The 17422-nt window shown below is 42.2% G+C and overlaps 1 protein-coding gene across 1 annotated transcript; it reads right to left on the bottom strand.

The window, feature by feature from the left end:
• RAB2B (RAB2B, member RAS oncogene family) lies at nt 1-17334 on the bottom strand. The gene is made up of 8 exons (XM_003260848.4): nt 17173-17334; nt 16874-16945; nt 15219-15286; nt 8391-8473; nt 8080-8172; nt 2788-2899; nt 1483-1551; nt 1-441 (listed from the first exon to the last, which is right to left on the bottom strand). The coding sequence occupies exons 1-8, from the start codon at nt 17216-17218 to the stop codon at nt 334-336; spliced, it is 651 nt and encodes a 216-aa protein (XP_003260896.1). The 5' UTR covers nt 17219-17334; the 3' UTR covers nt 1-333.
• Between the last annotated feature and the right edge of the window lie 88 nt (nt 17335-17422).

Genomic DNA, 17422 nt, shown 5'->3' with positions numbered 1-17422 from the left:
TTGACCTCCCAAAGTGCTAGGATTACAGGCATGAGCCATGGCGCCCCGCCATGAAATTATTTTTTAACTACTGTGATAACCAACTTTGATCCTAACAATTTAAGAAATTAGTATAGGAGGATAAGAAGAACCCTAATCTATAGGGAATGCTCATGTCCCTGAAGGAGGACAGGTCAGTAAGGGCCCAAATTCTCTCCTGGTCTTTAGGTGGAAAGGCAAAACATCACACTTTAAAAAGAGGCTGCTCTCAGCCAAAGCAAGAAAGACCTCTTTCATTAAGCCTATTGATCTGAAGCTATTCCAGGAAGGAAAAAAGAAGTTCAAGCCAGATGTTCAGCAGCAGCCAGAGTTGGACCCTATGTCACGAGAGTTCCGCTGGGAGGCACTGGGTCCCACTGATGTTGAAATTGACTGTTGGGGCCCAATCTTGATGCCATTTGCCTGTAAAAGAAAAGAGGCAATAGTTCCCACCTCAGTGTTAAAGTGAATGAGAGACAGGAGGGGGCTATCTCTGCTTGTATCCTAGGGTAGAAAGAAAACAGAAAGGGGAGAAAGGAGAAATCATTAATTATATTTTCTAAAAGCAGATTTGACCTTGGCAGGTAACCAGATGCCCTAGCCACACTGATGTGGAACAATAATCTGTGACAGTAAGAATAAGATGACTACCTGTGGTCTAAATATCCTAGTTGATTAGAAGTGGCTTTTGTGCACTTTTTTTTTCCTTGAGGAAATGAGGTCTCCCTATGTTGCCCAGGCTGCAGTACAGTGGTTATTCACAGGTATGATCAGTGTGCACTATAGCCTCAAACTTCTGGCCTCAAGTGACACTGCCTCAGCCTCCCAAGTAGCTGAGACTATGGGTGCACCACTGCACCCCTGTGCTCATTTTAGAGACGGAGTCTTTCTTTGTTGCCCAGGCCGGTCTCAAAGTCCTGGCTTCAAGCAATCTCCCCAGCTCAGCCTCTCAAAGTGCTGGGATTATAAGCATGAGCCACCGCACCTGGCCCCTGTGCTCATTTTTAAGGGACAATGTTATACTTAAATGTCGTAGCTATGTGCAGAATTAGGGTGTGATTAGGTAAGAGTGGAGGAAGCAAAGAGCAGAAGTAGCATGATTCTTTTTGTTTTGTTCCAGAATTTACTTTATAGAAATTACTCTCCTAGCAATTATGAATTATATCTCCCTTATGTTCTAGAATAGTAAAAAACTGAGGTTGACAAGAAAATCTCCCATATTGTATAAGTCTTTTAGATCACCAATAATCTCTTTAAGCATTCTGAGTGTCAGACTTGAGGAAAACAGAAAATGATGGCAAGTCTCTGTGTACCTAGATTTAAAAAAAAAAAAAAAGGTTGAATTGGCAGAGCTTTTAAATTGTATAATGATAGATGGGGAATGTAAGCATTCCATTCTAGGGAACCTCCAGTTGTATTCAGAACAAACCAAAGTTAACTGCCAGCACTTCTACCCTTTCTTACCTCATTGTGGACATCAAATAAACCCTGCTGGATCTTCCTATATATTTCTTTGGCTGTGTTAATGAAGGCCTGAAAGAGACATAAATCATATCATCAGTCTCAAGTTCAGGTAGAAAAAATGAGGGAAAGAGAATATTAATTATTATTCATATTTGAATTTCTAAGATGAATTAGGAACCATTAGAAGACAGTAAGAAACATAGAAGGTCGGCTGGGTGCGGTGGCTCATGCCTATAATCCCAGCACTTTGGGAGGCCGAGGCGGGTAGGTCACTTGAGGTCAGGAGTTCGAGACCAACCTGACGAACATGGTGAAACCCCGTCTCTACTAAAAATATAAAAATCAGCTGGGCGTGGTGGCGCATGCCTGTAATTCCAGTTACTCGGGGGCTGAGGCACGAAAATCGCTTAAACCCAGGAGCGCAGGTTGAAGTGAGCTGAGATCGCACCACTGCACTCTAGCCTAGGCAACGGAACGAGACTCAGTCTAAAAAAAAAAAAAAAAAAAATCAAAAAAGAAAAAAAACATAGAAGGTCCCCCAAATGTCCTTGTAAAAGCCATTAAGAGTAGTTTCAAAAAAAAAAGGATTATGTGGTATTCTGGTACTGACCCAAGATGTTCCTAGGTTGGCACCTTCTACAAATAAAACAAACATACTCTATTCTCCACTAGTTACTGAAGATACCATCAACACCAGGCCTAGGAATGACTACAGTAGAACCCATTAGACACTCCAACCAGAGTGATTTACTAGTAACATGTGTGGTGTCTAATCCACACTTGCCAACTAATGTTACCCAAAGCAAAAGTAAAACCTTGGGAATCAGGGTAAAAGAAAATGGGACAATTCCTTTAAAAGGAATGAGACATGTAGTCACTATGATCACAAGACATCCTTTCTTTTTTTTTTTTTGGAGATGGAGTTTCGCTCTGTTGCCTAGGCTGGAGTGCAGTGGCGGGATCTCGGTTCACTACAACCTCCGCCTCCTGGGTTCAAGCAATTCTCCTGCCTCAGCCTCCCGAGTAACTGAGACTACAGACGCACGCCACCATGACCGGCTAATTTTTTGTATTTTAGTAGAGATGGGGTTTCACCATATTGCCCAGGCTGGTCACAAACACCTGAGCTCAGGCAATCTGCCTGCCTTGGCCCTCCAAAACGCTAGGATTACAGGTGTGAGCCACTGCGCCCGGCCAAGACATCCTTTCTTTACCCATTTCTCATAGGAGAAGAGAATTCTGAATACAAGGATAAATAATGGTGTAATCTCTAAAGAGCCTTCCCCACTGTTTTCCAAATAGTACCTCTTCAACATTGCAGGCTGTTTTGGCTGAAGTTTCCATGAATATAAGTCCATGCTCCCTAGCAAAGGCCTCTCCTTCTTCTCTCTTCACATCCCTGCGGGACTCTAGGTCACTGCAAGAGATTAATTAAGGAGAAAACTAAAAAAATAGATCCAAGTCAAAGAGGAAACTCTATTTCTAAAAGAATTCCATCGTGGTTTCAACTACCAATTATTTCATAAAGAATGTAGATCCTACATGATACTCTCTTAGAGTTACTGATTTTTGTAGCATCTTGGAAAATATTCTTTAGTTTTGGGACAGCTGCTGCATAGCTGAAGATAATACCTCACTCTATTACAGAGAAAATGGCTTATCAAGGGTTAGGCAAGCCCCCATAGTTAAACAAAGCTTATGCTCTATTGCTTGTTTTTCCAATGAGATCAAGGAGAACAAAGTATAGATGAGGAAAAAAAAAAAGCTTGGCCGGGCACAGTGGCTCATGCCTGTAATCCCAGCTCTTTGGGATGTCGAGGCAGGTGGATCACGAGGTCAGGAGTTCGAGACCAGCCTGGCCAAGATGGTGAAATCCCGTCTCTATTAAAAATACAAAAATTAGCTGAGTATGGTGGCAGGTGCCTGTAATCCCAGCTACTCGGGAGGCTGAGGCAGGAGAATTACTTGAATATGGGAGGCTGAGATCGCGCCATTGCACTCCAGCCTCAACGACAGAGCAAGACTGTATCTTGGGGGAAAAAAAAAGGAAAACTCTAGTTACTAGAAAGCAGAAAAGTCATAAGATGTCCCATCCAGCAGTGATGAGCATCTTCCTTTTTTACCAGAATCAATCCACAAGAAGAGAATGAGCCAGGAATAAGGAAAACACAGTTGTCTTAATTCTCACTGGTTTTGTTACTAGTGCGTATAAAAGCAGCTTGCCACCAGGGAATTCAGAGAAAGTGATATGGATAAAACTAGGTGAAAAAAAGATAAGAGCTAAGGACTGAAAAAGGGAATAAAATGGCAACAAAAGACCTTATGAAAAATAGGACAAAAGGCTGAAGAGCTGGGCGTGGTGGCTCATGCCTATAATCCCAGCACTGTGGGAGGCTGAGGCAGGAGGATTACTTGAGCCCAGGAGTTTAAGACCAGCCTGCACAATACAGTGAGACCCTGTCTCTACAAAAATTTAAAATCAGCACAGCGTGGTGACACATGCCTATAGTCCCAGCTACGTGAGAGGCTGTGGTGAGAGGATCTCTTGAGCCCTGGAAACAGGTTGCCGTGAGCTGAGCACGTCACTGTACTCCAGCCTGGGCAACAGCATGAGACCTTGTGGCAAAAAAAAAAACAAAAACCCAAAAAAACAAACTGAAGAATAGGGCAAGGTTGGGCGGTTTGTGATTTGTATTTTTCAATTTGAAAATTTTCATTTGGGAGGTTTCCAGTTTTCCAACTCCTTGGAAAAAAAAGTGTAAGACCATTAAAGAACAATAAATCTACAATATTTTAATTTATTATACCATCAGCTGTGTGAAGACCAGGGAAGAACTATCTAAATGTCAACCCTCCCAAATTTGTACCTCTAGCCCAGATGCTTGACTAAGCACCAGATTTGTACATTTGTGAATTCTTCATTTCCACACTGATACATAAAACGGACTTCAAACTTAACACATCAAAATGGAACTTCTTTTCCCCCAGCCTGTGTTTGCTGCAGGCTTCTGTATCTCAGTAAATGGCATAAGCCAAAAACCAAAGTGTTATTATTGATACCCTTTCCTCCCTACTCCAAATATCTAATCCATTCCAAAGTGAAGTACTTCCAATATGTACCTTAAAATCGTCCCTTCTTTCTCTTTCCAGGGTCACTTCCTAGACCAAGCCACCATTCTTTCTCATGTGGACTATTGCAACTGGGATCCTACTTCAGCTCTTGTTCTCCTCCAGAGTGATCTTTTAAAATCTGATCAAGCCACTTCTCTACTTAAAACTTTAAAATGCTTCCAGTGTATTTATTTATTATTATTTTTAATCCCCCATCTCCCAAGCTTCAATTTCCATGTATTTAGAATAAAATCCAAAACCCTTACTCAGGCCTCTAAGATGCTATGAAATCTGGTCCCTACCTACTTTTCCAACCTCATCTTGCACTATTCCCTCTTGATTTAGTCCAATCATACTAGGTTTCTTTCAATAAACATGTCAAGCTTCTTCCAAGTTCAAGGCGTTTGTATAGTTTGTTCCCCCAAAACCCTTTTAAAAAATCTTTGCCCAGCAGGCTCTTGCACATCCTTCAGATCCCAGCTTAATATCACTCCTAATCAAAAGTAGGTACCCTGTTATTCTTTCATAGCACCCTTTTTCCTCCATTGCATTTATCACAATTTATAATTTGATATAAATAATTTTATATTTAACATCTATGCCCCCACTAGATTGTAAGCTCCACAAGAGCAGGGGCACGACTTTTTTCCACCTTGCAAACGCAGAATCTGGCACAGTCGTTTTCCATAAATTCCATAAATTGACTGATACACTAAAAATAATTAGCAGGCTGGGTGTGGTGGCTCACGCCTGTAATCCCAGCACTTTGGGAGGCCGAGGCGGGCGGATCACCTGAGGTCAGGAGTTCAAGACCAGCCTGACCAACATGGAGAAACCCCATCTATATTAAAAATACAAAAAAATTAACTGGGCGTGGTGGCACATGCCTGTAATCCCAGCTACTCGGGAGACTGAGGCAGGAGAATTGCTTGAACCCAGGAGGTGGAGGTTACGGTGAGACGAGATCACGCCATTGCGCTCTAGCCTGGGTGACAAAAGTGAAATTCCATCTCAAAACAAACAAACAAAAACAAACAAAAAACCAATTAGCCTGTGGCCACAGTTCTCAAATAGTACACTCTGGGCACTACTACAAACTCACAAGAGTGCCATGGGATACTTTAAACTTTTGAGAAAAACACAGTAACACTCAACACAAGGATACTACATGAATTACAAGCTTAAGACAGTTGCAATGTCAATATCAGATCATGATAAAATTCGTTCAATATCTTCATATCTCTGAGAAGCTGTTTTTGGCAGTTGCTGTTATAAAAAAGCAAGCACTACACAAAAATCAATATGTAATGGGAAATGAGAGTAGCAGTGTGCAATCGTGATTCCAAGGTTTGAGAAGCTATGCAGTGCCCAACAGACACATAGAAGTCTTTAGTAAGTAACTGTTGCTATTTAAGAATGAAATAATTTTTTTTTTTTTTTTTTTTGAGACAAAGTCTCACTCTGTCGCCCAGGCTGGAGTGCAGTGGCGCCATCTCAGTTCACTGCAACCTCCACCTCCCGAGTTCAAGCAATTCTCCTGCCTCAAGCTCCCAAATAGCTGGGACTAGAGGTGCACGCCACCACGCCTGGCTACTTTTTGTAGTTTTTCAGTAGAGACAGGGTTTCACCATATTGGCCAGGCTGGTCTTGAACTCCTGATCTTCCGATCTACCCGCCTTGGCCTCCCAAAGTGCTAGGATTACGGGTGTGAGCCACCACCCCCGGCATATTTTTTCTTTTTTTTTATACAGGGTCTCACTCCTGTTGCTGAGGCAGGAGTGCAGTGGTACAATTACAGCTTCATTGCAGCCTCAACCTCACAGGCCCAAGTGATCCTCCCACCTCATTAAAAAATTTTTTTGTATAAACAAGGTCTCACTATGTTGCCCAGGCTGGTCTTGAACTTATGGGCTCAAGCAATCCTTCCAGAGCTGGGATTACAGGCATACGCCACTGCGCCTGGCCTTTTTATTTTCAAACAGTTACTAAGCAGTTATAAAAAATACTCATGTTGTTTGGATATAACTATTTAATAAAACTATTAGGTATTTCTTTTTTTGTTTGTTTTTTTTTTTTGAGACGGAGCCTTGCTCTGTCACCCAGGCTGGAGTGCAGTGGCGCGATCTTGGCTCACTGCAAGCTCTGCCTCCCAGGTTCACGCCATTCTCCTGCCTCAGCCTCTCCGAGTAGCTGGGACTACAGGCACCCACCACCACGCCCGGCTAATTTTTTGTATTTTTAGTAGAGACGGGGTTTCACCGTGGTCTCGATCTCCTGACCTCGTGATCCGCCTGCCTCGGCCTCCCAAAGTGCTGGGATTACAAGCGTGAGCCACCGCGCCCGGCCAACTATTAGGTATTTCTTTTGGCCTATGGGTGTCAAGAAAAATTTACTGAGAATAACCAGTGTTGTTAAGGATGTAGAGAAACTAGAATCCTTGTACACTGCTGGAAAGAATGTAAAATGAGACAGCTGCTAAGGAAATGGTATGGTAGTTCCTCAAAAAATAAAAGACAGAATTACCATATGATCCAGCAATCCCACTTCTGGGCATATACCCAAAAGAATTCAGAGCTGGGACTTGAACAGATCCATGTTCATAGCAGCATTATTCACAACAGTCAAAGGATGGCAGCAACCCAAGCGTCCATGGACAGATGGATAAACAAAATGTGGTATATGCATACAATGAATATTACTCATCTTTAAAAAGGAAGGAAATTCTGACACATGCTACAATATGGATAAACCTCAAAGACATTATGCTAAGTGAAATAAGCCAGTCACAAAAGCACAAATATTACATGAGTCTACTTGTATGAGGTACCAGTAGTAGTCAAATTCATAGAGAAAGTAGAATGATGGTTGTCAGGGGCTGAGGGATGAGGGGGATGGGGGAGGGAAGATGGCGAGTTAGTGTTGAATGTGTATAGAGTTTGAGAAGATGAAAAAGTTCTGGGCCGGGCGCGGTGGCTCACGCTTGTAATCCCAGCACTTTGGGAGGCCGAGGCGGGCGGATCACAAGGTCAGGAGATCGAGACCATGGTGAAACCCCGTCTCTACTAAAAATACAAAAAATTAGCCGGGCGTGGTGGCAGGCGCCTGTAGTCCCAGCTACTCGGAGAGGCTGAGGCAGGAGAATGGCGTGAACCCGGGAGGCGGAGCTTGCAGTGAGCCAAGATCACGCCACTGCACTCCAGCCTGGGTGACAGAGCGAGACTCCGTCTCAAAAAAAAGAAAAAGTTCTGGAGATGGATGTTGGTGATGGCTGTGGAACAATGAATATTCTTAATGCTACAGAACTGTATGCTTAAAAATAGTTAAAATGGTAAATTTTGTGTCATATATATTTTATCACAACAAAATTTTTTTTTTACTGAAACACTAAGACCACTATAAACTGAGAAAGTTGGGGATCAAGATATTCAACGTGCAGAGTATCTAGATGACTCCCGTTAACTATTATTCACATGGATACAATTTTACCTCTTATTCCCAATGAGCATGATAACCATGTTGGAACTAGAGTGCTGCCGGGCATCCTCTAACCATGAGGTCAGGTGGTTGAAGGTTTCACGCCTACAGCAGAAAAATTTAGAATGTGGGTCAGAGACACATTTCAAAAGGCCAAAACAACTCCAAGTGTTTAGGAAAAGAGGGGAAGCCATATGTGTAAAGAAAAATATTAGAGAGGCCAATCCTAGTTAACATCCTTAACAGAATCAGTAGATAGAAAAAAAAAAAGCTTTAGAGGATATAGGGAAGAATCTCCCTCCCATGCACCAGATCTGGCTCACCTTGTAATGTCGTACACCAGCAGTGCTCCAGCTGCTCCCCTGTAGTAGGAACGGGTGATAGAACGGAAGGATTCTTGCCCAGCCTTTCCCACCAACATGGCAACAAAAAATCCCAACAAAACCAGGTTATTTCCACAGAACTGACTTGATCACATGCCACCCTAATACAAAGGACTTAACTAAAAAAAAGAATTTCTATTACGAAAAGAGAATCAGGGAAAGAAAACATGCCTGCCCGAGAAGAAACCCAAGTGGGAAATCAGTATTTTTCTATGGGAGTGCATTGATATTTTGGGCAGTCACTCACTCTTCCTGAGACTGTCCATCAGATTAGTGGATGTTTAGCACCCTGGATCCCAGTCACTAAATACCTGTGGCACCCCATAGTCAGCATGATAAAAATGGTAAAGACATTTGCATACATTTCCCAATATCCTCATGAAAGAACAACTGGAAATAGGACTGGAAACGGAGTGTATGTCATTTTTTTCAATCCCAAATATGGTATTGAACACACCATATTAATCTTTCTGTTCCTATTTCTTTATCTGTAAAAAGGAAAGTTATCTTAGAATGCCAAAACCTGGTCTAATAGAAATTTCATTCCAATGAATCAATATAAAAATTAGATTAAAAGCACTTCACCTGAGTATCTTCTAACTGACCTTTAGTGTTCCACTGATAATGCAGGACTATCTAGATGTCCCTTGCTGGGCTTCTGTCATGGGAAATAGGAATAAGGAACAGAGAAAGAAGCCCAGGGCCCAGCATAGAGTTTTCCTAGAAAAATCCAAATGTTCACACTCTAATCTCATTTCCAGTTGGATAAAGATACTAAGTTCTATTTAAAACTGAGTAATTTATTAATGCCTCCATAATACTGGGTACTTTTGCTTTCTTGATGGACTAGTTCTTTTTTTTTTCCTTTAGGGAAAGCAAAAACATTTTTTAAATAATGTGAATACCCTGTACATTGAATCTATCCTATTAAGAAAGTTTTCACATTCTTGAAATAATTTATCCTTATATCCCTACATAACAGGAGGTAAGACTATATATGTTACAAATGGGAGAATCATGATTAAGGATGTGGGAAAATAAATGGCTTTCTCATAGTATAATACCAGTAATAGTGGTAATATTAATTATAACACTGCAATAGTACTATAAACTATTTTTTTGGCATATACAATGTGCTAGGAACTATAAGAGACAATTACATATATTATTTCATTTACTTCTCTTAGCAACCCTGGGGCCGATATTATTATTCCATTTTTTTGGTTTTTTTGTTGTTTTTTTATTTTTTTATTTTTTGAGACGGAGTCTCGCTCTGTCGCCCGGGGCTGGAGTGCAGTGGCGAAATCTTGGCTCACTGCAACCTCCGCCTCCCAGGTTCAAGCAATTCTCCTTGCTTCAGCCTCCCAATTAGCTGGGATTACAGGCGCCCACTACCATGCCCGGCTAATATTTTTGTATTTTTGGTAGAAATGGGTTTTCACTATGTTGGGTAGGCTGGTCTTAACCTCCTGCCCTCGTGACCCGCCTGCCTCGGCCTCCCAAAGTGCTGGGATTACAGGCATGAGCCACCGCACCTGGCCTATTATTCCCTTTTAAAAATGGGGAAAATGAGGCTCACACAAGTTTAATAAATGGCCCCAAATCATAAAGCTTATTAAGTGCTAGAGCCATAATTTAAACTTAGGATCTTACTACTTCCTAGGACAAAAACTTGTCCTCTTAGCCACTATATCATATAACCTAAACTGGGGTTTGTAGGTGAGAAGAGAATTCCAGTATACTAACTCTAAGGTTAATTTTCCAACAACAGAAGAATCTCTTTCTATAAGAATCATAGAAACATTTGAGTGAGTTGCATAGCTGTTAGAGCATCAGAATCCGAAAATAAAAACTAATTCTAAAGTCCCTTGTCATAATACTAATAATATTTTAAGATTAAAAAAATACTTACAGTTTTATATTTACTCCCTAATGTCTTACATTATTTGGGTCTTGTTTTCCTTTTAGCGCTTACTTTTTCTCCTCTTCTGCTATGGTTGTAAGCCTCCCTCTACTTCCCTCACAGCCTACCAAGAACTAAAAGGGAAAGTTTGAGGGAGGCCCACATGATGGTTCAATCACATGGCAGCATTTAACTTTAGCAGCTGAAAATGCTATGAGTGGGTCATGAGAAAACCTTTTAAAATGAAATCACTCACCAGGCGCAGTGGCTCATGCCTGTAATCCCAGCACCTTGAGAGGCCAAGGCGGGCAGATCACGAGGTCAGGAGTTTGAGACCAGCCTGACCAACATGATGAAACCCCGTCTCTGCTAAAAATACAAAAAAAAAAAAAAAAAAAAAGGTGGGCGTGGTGGTGCACACCTGTAATCCCAGCTACTCAGGAGGCTAAGGCAGGAGAACTGCTTGAGCCCAGTAGGCGGAGGCTGCAGTAAGCCGAGATAGCCCTATTGCACTCCAGCCTGGGCGATAGAGTGAGACCCTGTCTAAATTAAAAAAAAAAAAAAAAAAAAAATCACTCTACTTCATCTCAATCCAGTTCATGAGCCAAAGTTTGTGAACCAGTAAGCTAGAAAGAGTGAGCAGTTCAACTTGGGCTTGTCTATATCAGTCTGAGGTATCCTTGTCCATCCCCAGTAAAAAAATCTGAAGCAGCAGGCTGGGCACCGTGGCTCATGCCTATAATCCCAGCACTTTGGGAGGCCAAGGTGGGCAGATCACTTGAGCTCAGGAGTTTGAGACCAGCCTGGGCAACACGGTGAAACCACGCCTCTAAAAAAAATACAAAAAATTAGCCAGGTGTGATGGCGCACATCTGTAGTCTCAGCTACTTGAGGGGCTGAGGTGGGAGGACTGTTTGAGCCGGGGAAGTTGAGGGTGCAATGAGTGGAGATGGTGCCACTGCACTCCAGCTTGGGTGACAGAGCAAGACCCTGTCAAAAAAAAAAAAAAAAAAAAAAGAAAATCTGCAGCAGCAACGAACTAAGATGAAGGTTTTTTTTTTGTTTTTTTTTGAGACGGAGTCTCGCTCTGTCACCCAGGCTGGAGTGCAGTGGCACAATCTCGGCTCACTGCAAGCTCAGCCTCCTGGGTTCAGGCCATTCTCCTGCCTCAGCCTCTCCGAGTAGCTGGGACTACAGGTGCCCACCACCACGCCCGGCTAATTTTTTGTATTTTTGGTAGAGACGGGGTTTCACCGTGGTCTCGATCTCCTGACCTCGTGATCCGCCCGCCTCGGCCTCCCAAAGTGCTGGGATTACAAGCGTGAGCCACCGCGCCCAGCCTATGAAGGTTTTTTTTTTCTTTTTTTTTTGAGAGGGAGTCTTGCTCTGTTGCCCAGGCTGGAGTGCAGTGGCATGATCTTGGCTCACTGCAACCTCCACCTCCCAGGTTCAAGTGATTCTCCTGCCTCAGCCTCCCCAGTAGCTGGGATTACAGGTGCCCGCCACCACACCTGGCTAATTTTTGTATTTTTAGAATAGACGGGGTTTCACCATGTTGGCCAGGCTGGTCTCAAACTCCTGACCTCAGGTGATCCGCCCGCCTCAGCCTCCCAAAGTGCTGGAATTACAGGCGTGAGCCACCACGCCCGGCCTAGATGAAGGTTTGATAAGATAATTAATAGCTTTCTAATCTCTCCCAAGTGGAAGCATCATACTATACTGTTTAAGACATACAGTTTGAAGTATCAACTCCTAGAAAGTCAGATACACCATTTTCCTAAGAATCAAAATGCATTCCTTCCAATGAAGGGTTTACTAAGGAAAACAAAATTTTAAATGCATTCCAAAGTAAAATACAAACCAATTTGATATTATTTGATCAGTATTTTACATTAGTTACAGTAAAATATCTATTCATTAGCATGATTATTTAGGAATATGTCTACACACACACACACACACACACACACACACACACACAAGATTTTTTAAAATATGCTTCTCTAAATCCATATAAATGCCAGAACAAAGACAACGAAAACCTTTGGACAACCTGATCTCTTTAAAATACCTATCACGGTAATCCCTAAACATTTTCACGTAGGATGAGTTTGGAAGTAAGTGAGAGAATGGGTCAATAAAGTGGGAAGCTAGATGGGTATACAATGGGCAGGAAATCAGGGCTGACAAGGGAGAAATGACCAGGCTTACCCAAAAGGCGACAGACTAGATGGACACATTATTATAGGTATGAATCTTTTAAAATTTTCAAAATAAATAGAAAACCACAGTATTCTGAAACTGGTTTCTTTTTATGATTTAGCAAATATTAATCTCAAGACAATTTTAAGAGGGAAGAGAAAAGAACTAGGCCAGTTGGATGACCATGTAGTTCTTAAGGATTCTATCCAGAGTAGTGGCTCTCAACTTTTTCTTTGCTTTTCTTTTTATGCTCTCTCGGCAGAATCAAGCTCTCAACTTTCTTACTTTCATGATCCAACCATGTCCCATGTGAGTGCTTAAAAAAAAAAAAAAAAAGGCCATTGCCATGACCGTTCCATTAAATGGCACTTATTGGGTTTTCTTCTCCTGGCATCAAAACATTCATTTGGGCCAAGTGCCAAGGCTCATGCCTGTAATCCCAACACTTTGGGAGGCTGAGGAGGGCGGATCACTTGAGTCCAGGAATTCAAGACCAGCCTGGGCAACATGTCGAAACCCCCATCTCTACAAAAAATACAAAAATTCCCCAGTGCAGGGGGGCGGGGGATAGATCTGTAGAGATAGACGGATAGATGGATGGATAGACAGATGAACTTAAGCTTCAACTACTTTTAAGACATACATTTGCGTGTGGTGAGGAGCATTGGGGAGGGAAGGAGAGGAAAGGGAGGAAAAGAAAAAAGGAAAAATAATTTGTACACTGTTTGTAGATATAATGGCTTTAGCTCTCAGTTCAGAGAAGAAACAGAATCATGTAGTAAGAAGTAAGCAAAAAAGTAAGAGATTTTAGCCGAATATTATGAACTATTTGCTAGCTCCCTTTAACTAGAATGGAGACTAAGGTATTATTTTACTCAGGGGGAAAAAGGTACAAATCAAATGAGATAATGCATATGAAAGCAATTTATCTGGATAGGGCAAAACTACACTAAGCCCAGCTAAATTTTGGCATTACTACATGTATCAAATTTGAAAATATGCACAAGCTTTCGACAGAATTTCCATTTCTAGGCAGGTATTCCACAAAAATTCTCAAACACTGGCATAAAGACTTTAGTAAATAAGAATGTTCAGGCCAGGCACTGTGGCTCACGCCTGTAATCCCAGCATTTTGAGAGGCCTAGGTGGGTGGATCACCTGAGGTCAGTTCAAGACCAGCCTGGCCAACATGGCAAAACCCCATCTCTATTAAAAATACAAAAAATGTCCAGGAGCAGTGGCTCACACCTGTAATCCCGGCACTTTGGGAGGCTGAGGTGGGCAGATCACGAGGTCAGAAGATCGAGACCATGCTGGCTAACACGGTGAAACCCTATCTCTACTAAAAATACAAAAAATTAGCCAGGGGTGGTGTCGGGCGCCTGTAGTCCCAGCTATTTGGGAGGCTGAGACAGCAGAATGGCATGAACCCGGGAGGCGGAGCTTGCAGTGAGCTGAGATCACGCCACTGCACTCCAGCCTGGGCGACAGAGTGAGACTCCGTCTCAAAAAATATATATAAAAAATACAAAAAACATTAACCACATGTGGTGGTAGGCGCCTGTAATCCCAGCTACTCAGGAGGCTGAGGCTGGAGAATCGCTTGAACCCAGGAGGTGGAGGTTGCGGTGAGCCAAGATCACGCCATTGCATTCCAGCCTGGGTGACAAGAGTGAACCTCTGTCTCAAAAAAAAGAATGTTCAATGAAATTTTGCAATAATAAAAAATGGAAAACAACCCAAATTTCTTTTTTTTTTTTTTTGAGGCGGAGTCTCGCTTTGTCGGCCAGGCTGGAGTGCAGTGTCGCAATCTCGGCTCACTGCAAGCTCTGCCTCCCGGGTTCACGCCATTCTCCTACCTCAGCCTCCCAAGTAGCTGGGACTACAGGCGCCTGCCACCTCGCCTGGCTAACTTTTTGTATTTTTAGTAGAGATGGCGTTTCACCATGTTAGGCAGGATGGTCTCGATCTCCTGATCTCGTGATCCGCCCGCCTCGGCCTCCCAAAGTGCTGGGATTACAGGCATGAGCCACCGTGCCCAGCCACAACCCAAATTTCTATCAGTGGGATGATGGTTACATAAATTATGCTACTGACATTCCATGACTATGCAGTGGTTAAAAGGAATGAAACAGATCCATATGTATTGATATAGAAAGGTCTCCACAACATAGAGACTGTTTAATATACAATCTAAGTCACACAACTAGGTCTACTCTGTCACGATTCTATACATGTAAACACTAATAAAAACAAAACTACTACCATATCTTTCTATGTGTTTACATGTATGTATCTAAATGCATAGAAAAAGTCTGAAAGCATACACATGGAATCATCGGTAATGATTTCCCTGCTAGAGTAGCAACCAAGACGGGAAGGGAGAAAGAGTTTATGTATAAAAAGGGGACATTTACTTTCTATTCTATAAATTTATATTGTTTTATTTTTACTAGAATAAACTATTACTTGGATCGTTTACAACACAAAGATATAGCATCCAGAATTTGTAACTCTAACAGATAGAATCAAAAGTTTCTCTCTGATTTCACCTTTCCCCTACTTTATCCCCACCATTAGTCCCACCCTCATCGCCCCTTTCCTTTGCATCAGCTTGTTATACTTGGATATTGGTCAGAGACTAAATTATTTTGTACTCTCACCGTATCCCAGATTTGCAGTTTGATTTGTTTTCCATCAATGTTGACCATACGAGCTCCAAACTCGACACCTGTTGGTAAAGACCAAGAGAAAGAATGTCATTCTCATGAACAGCAGCCACGTGGAGTGGGAGGTTCCTGCCTTTCCTCAATGTGTTATACCCATCCTTTGTCTGGAGTCAATGCCACTAATTCCATTATTGCTGCCTATTTGCTCCAATTAATTTCGTGTTTCTTAAGGTTCTTCATTTCCCTTCTAGAATTAAAAAATTGTGCTCAATGACCTCAGGAGTGTAACCAAAAAGCAGATATGGGAAAATAAAACCAATTAAGAAGTCAAATTTAAAAAGGTGAATACTTTTTTAGCAATGTTAGTTAATGCTTAAATTTGATTGGGTAACATTCAGTTTTGTAACTTTTCCAAAAAACTCCTAAAAATTCTGGAAATATTTCCTGACACTTTCTCAGTCACTCTTTAGTCTCTACTTAAAACAATACTTATTTTTTTGCAATTCCAGATCTTTTTCTTTAAGAGCCTAAGAAATAGGTTCTCAGAAACAATACTTTTTTTTTTTTTTGAGATGGAGTCTCGCTCCATCACCCAGGCTGGAGTGCAGCCGCGTGATCTCGGTTCATTCACTGCAACCTCCACCTCCTGAGTTCAAGTGATTCTCCTGCCTCAGCCTCCCAAGTAAGTACCTTACAGGCACACACCACAACGCACACCTAATTTTTTTAACAATACATTTTATATCTCCAATAATTGCCAGAGGCACAATTAAGCATTGTTGCCTTAAGCATTGTATCATTAGCCCTTATCACAAAGTGAGAATTCGCTCAATATTCCCTTTAAAATACCTTTTGGTTGATACTGCCAAATCCTTTTCTAACCCCATCAATTATTTGACTCTAAATAAATCCGTTAGGAACAGTGGTAGCTTCAGATTTCCATACAGGTGGGACTTGGAAGTAGCAATATGGTAAGAATGGGGATGTACGGGTTTTATTTAGAAACTGTATTTGCATGGCAAGAAATCTAGTTTCATACATGTTGTTTATTTGGACTAGGGTTATGGAGATAACGAAGAGGGAGTAGTTAAAAGCCCCTTCAGGCCATGCCTTATCACAAATGTGTGGGAAATGTTAATATTTTCCAGGATCCCCAGTGCGTTTGAGGAACTGTTAACACACTCTTTTATTTAAAAGGAAAGTTTTAGTTTTATTTGCCTATTAATTCTAAGGCAGGAATGACTCTTCAATTTGCTTCTTCACCAATATAAAAAATGTCCACGTATTGGTGTTTACTTTTTAAAAGTAAGGCTGGTATTAATTTACCTCAAAGCACAGATGAGTTTATAAATAAGCAGTTATGCTTTCGTGGGATTTTCCATAAACATACAAATTGTATTTGAAAAAAAATTATATGACGAGTCTACACCTCACACTCTAAAAAGTTACCTTTCAATTATATACTCTCCCTTACACTACTCCCCACATATCAACGTTTGATTGGTCACTTCATTAACATAACTTTGGACTAGTTTAAAGTAGTGAGGAGTAACTTCTTACTTAGAACACTGAAGGTTGCTGACTTTCCACTTTAGCAATTTAGCTAGTCAGGTTTTATCATCTGTTCTGGAACAAGTAGATGCACTTACCTATTGTGAGGTCGTGGACAGGCTGGAACCGCTTATCTGTAAACTGCAGGAGGAGACATGACTTCCCCACACCTGAAAGAGAAAGCACACTCCCGGAGTCACGCAGCCCTGGAACACCTTCCAGAGTATGGACTTCCCGGACCAGAGAAGGGGGGCCCCCGAGCCCCGCCCCCGGCCGCCCCGAACCGCCCCGCCCGTCTCGAATCGCCCAGCCCACAATGTGAGCCCCGCCCCCGCCACCCAATTTGGGAGCTTCGGATGCCCGCCCCAGCCTTGAAGGCGAACCACCTGAGGGTTACCTGTGTCTCCGATGATGATATACTTGAAGAGATAAGCATAAGTCATGGTGTCGCGTCCTCTAGGTTCCGGGTCCGCCCGACTTCTACAGCCACTTACCTCCGACCTCTCTAGCCACTCAATCTACCGATCTTCTTCTTCTCTCCCCTGCCCCCCCAACCCCCACCGCCCCTCCGGCTCCTCTAGCCCAGATCACGTCTCTATTGCTCTCCCCAGAAATCATCCTTAGGTCGGGAGTACCCAACGCCACCT

The sequence above is a fragment of the Nomascus leucogenys genome, chromosome 22a (assembly GCF_006542625.1).
Source record: "Nomascus leucogenys isolate Asia chromosome 22a, Asia_NLE_v1, whole genome shotgun sequence".
Classification (NCBI taxonomy): Eukaryota; Metazoa; Chordata; class Mammalia; order Primates; family Hylobatidae; genus Nomascus; species Nomascus leucogenys.
Note: the sequence above shows the minus strand (reverse complement) of the source record. Positions and strands in the feature narration are given on the sequence as shown.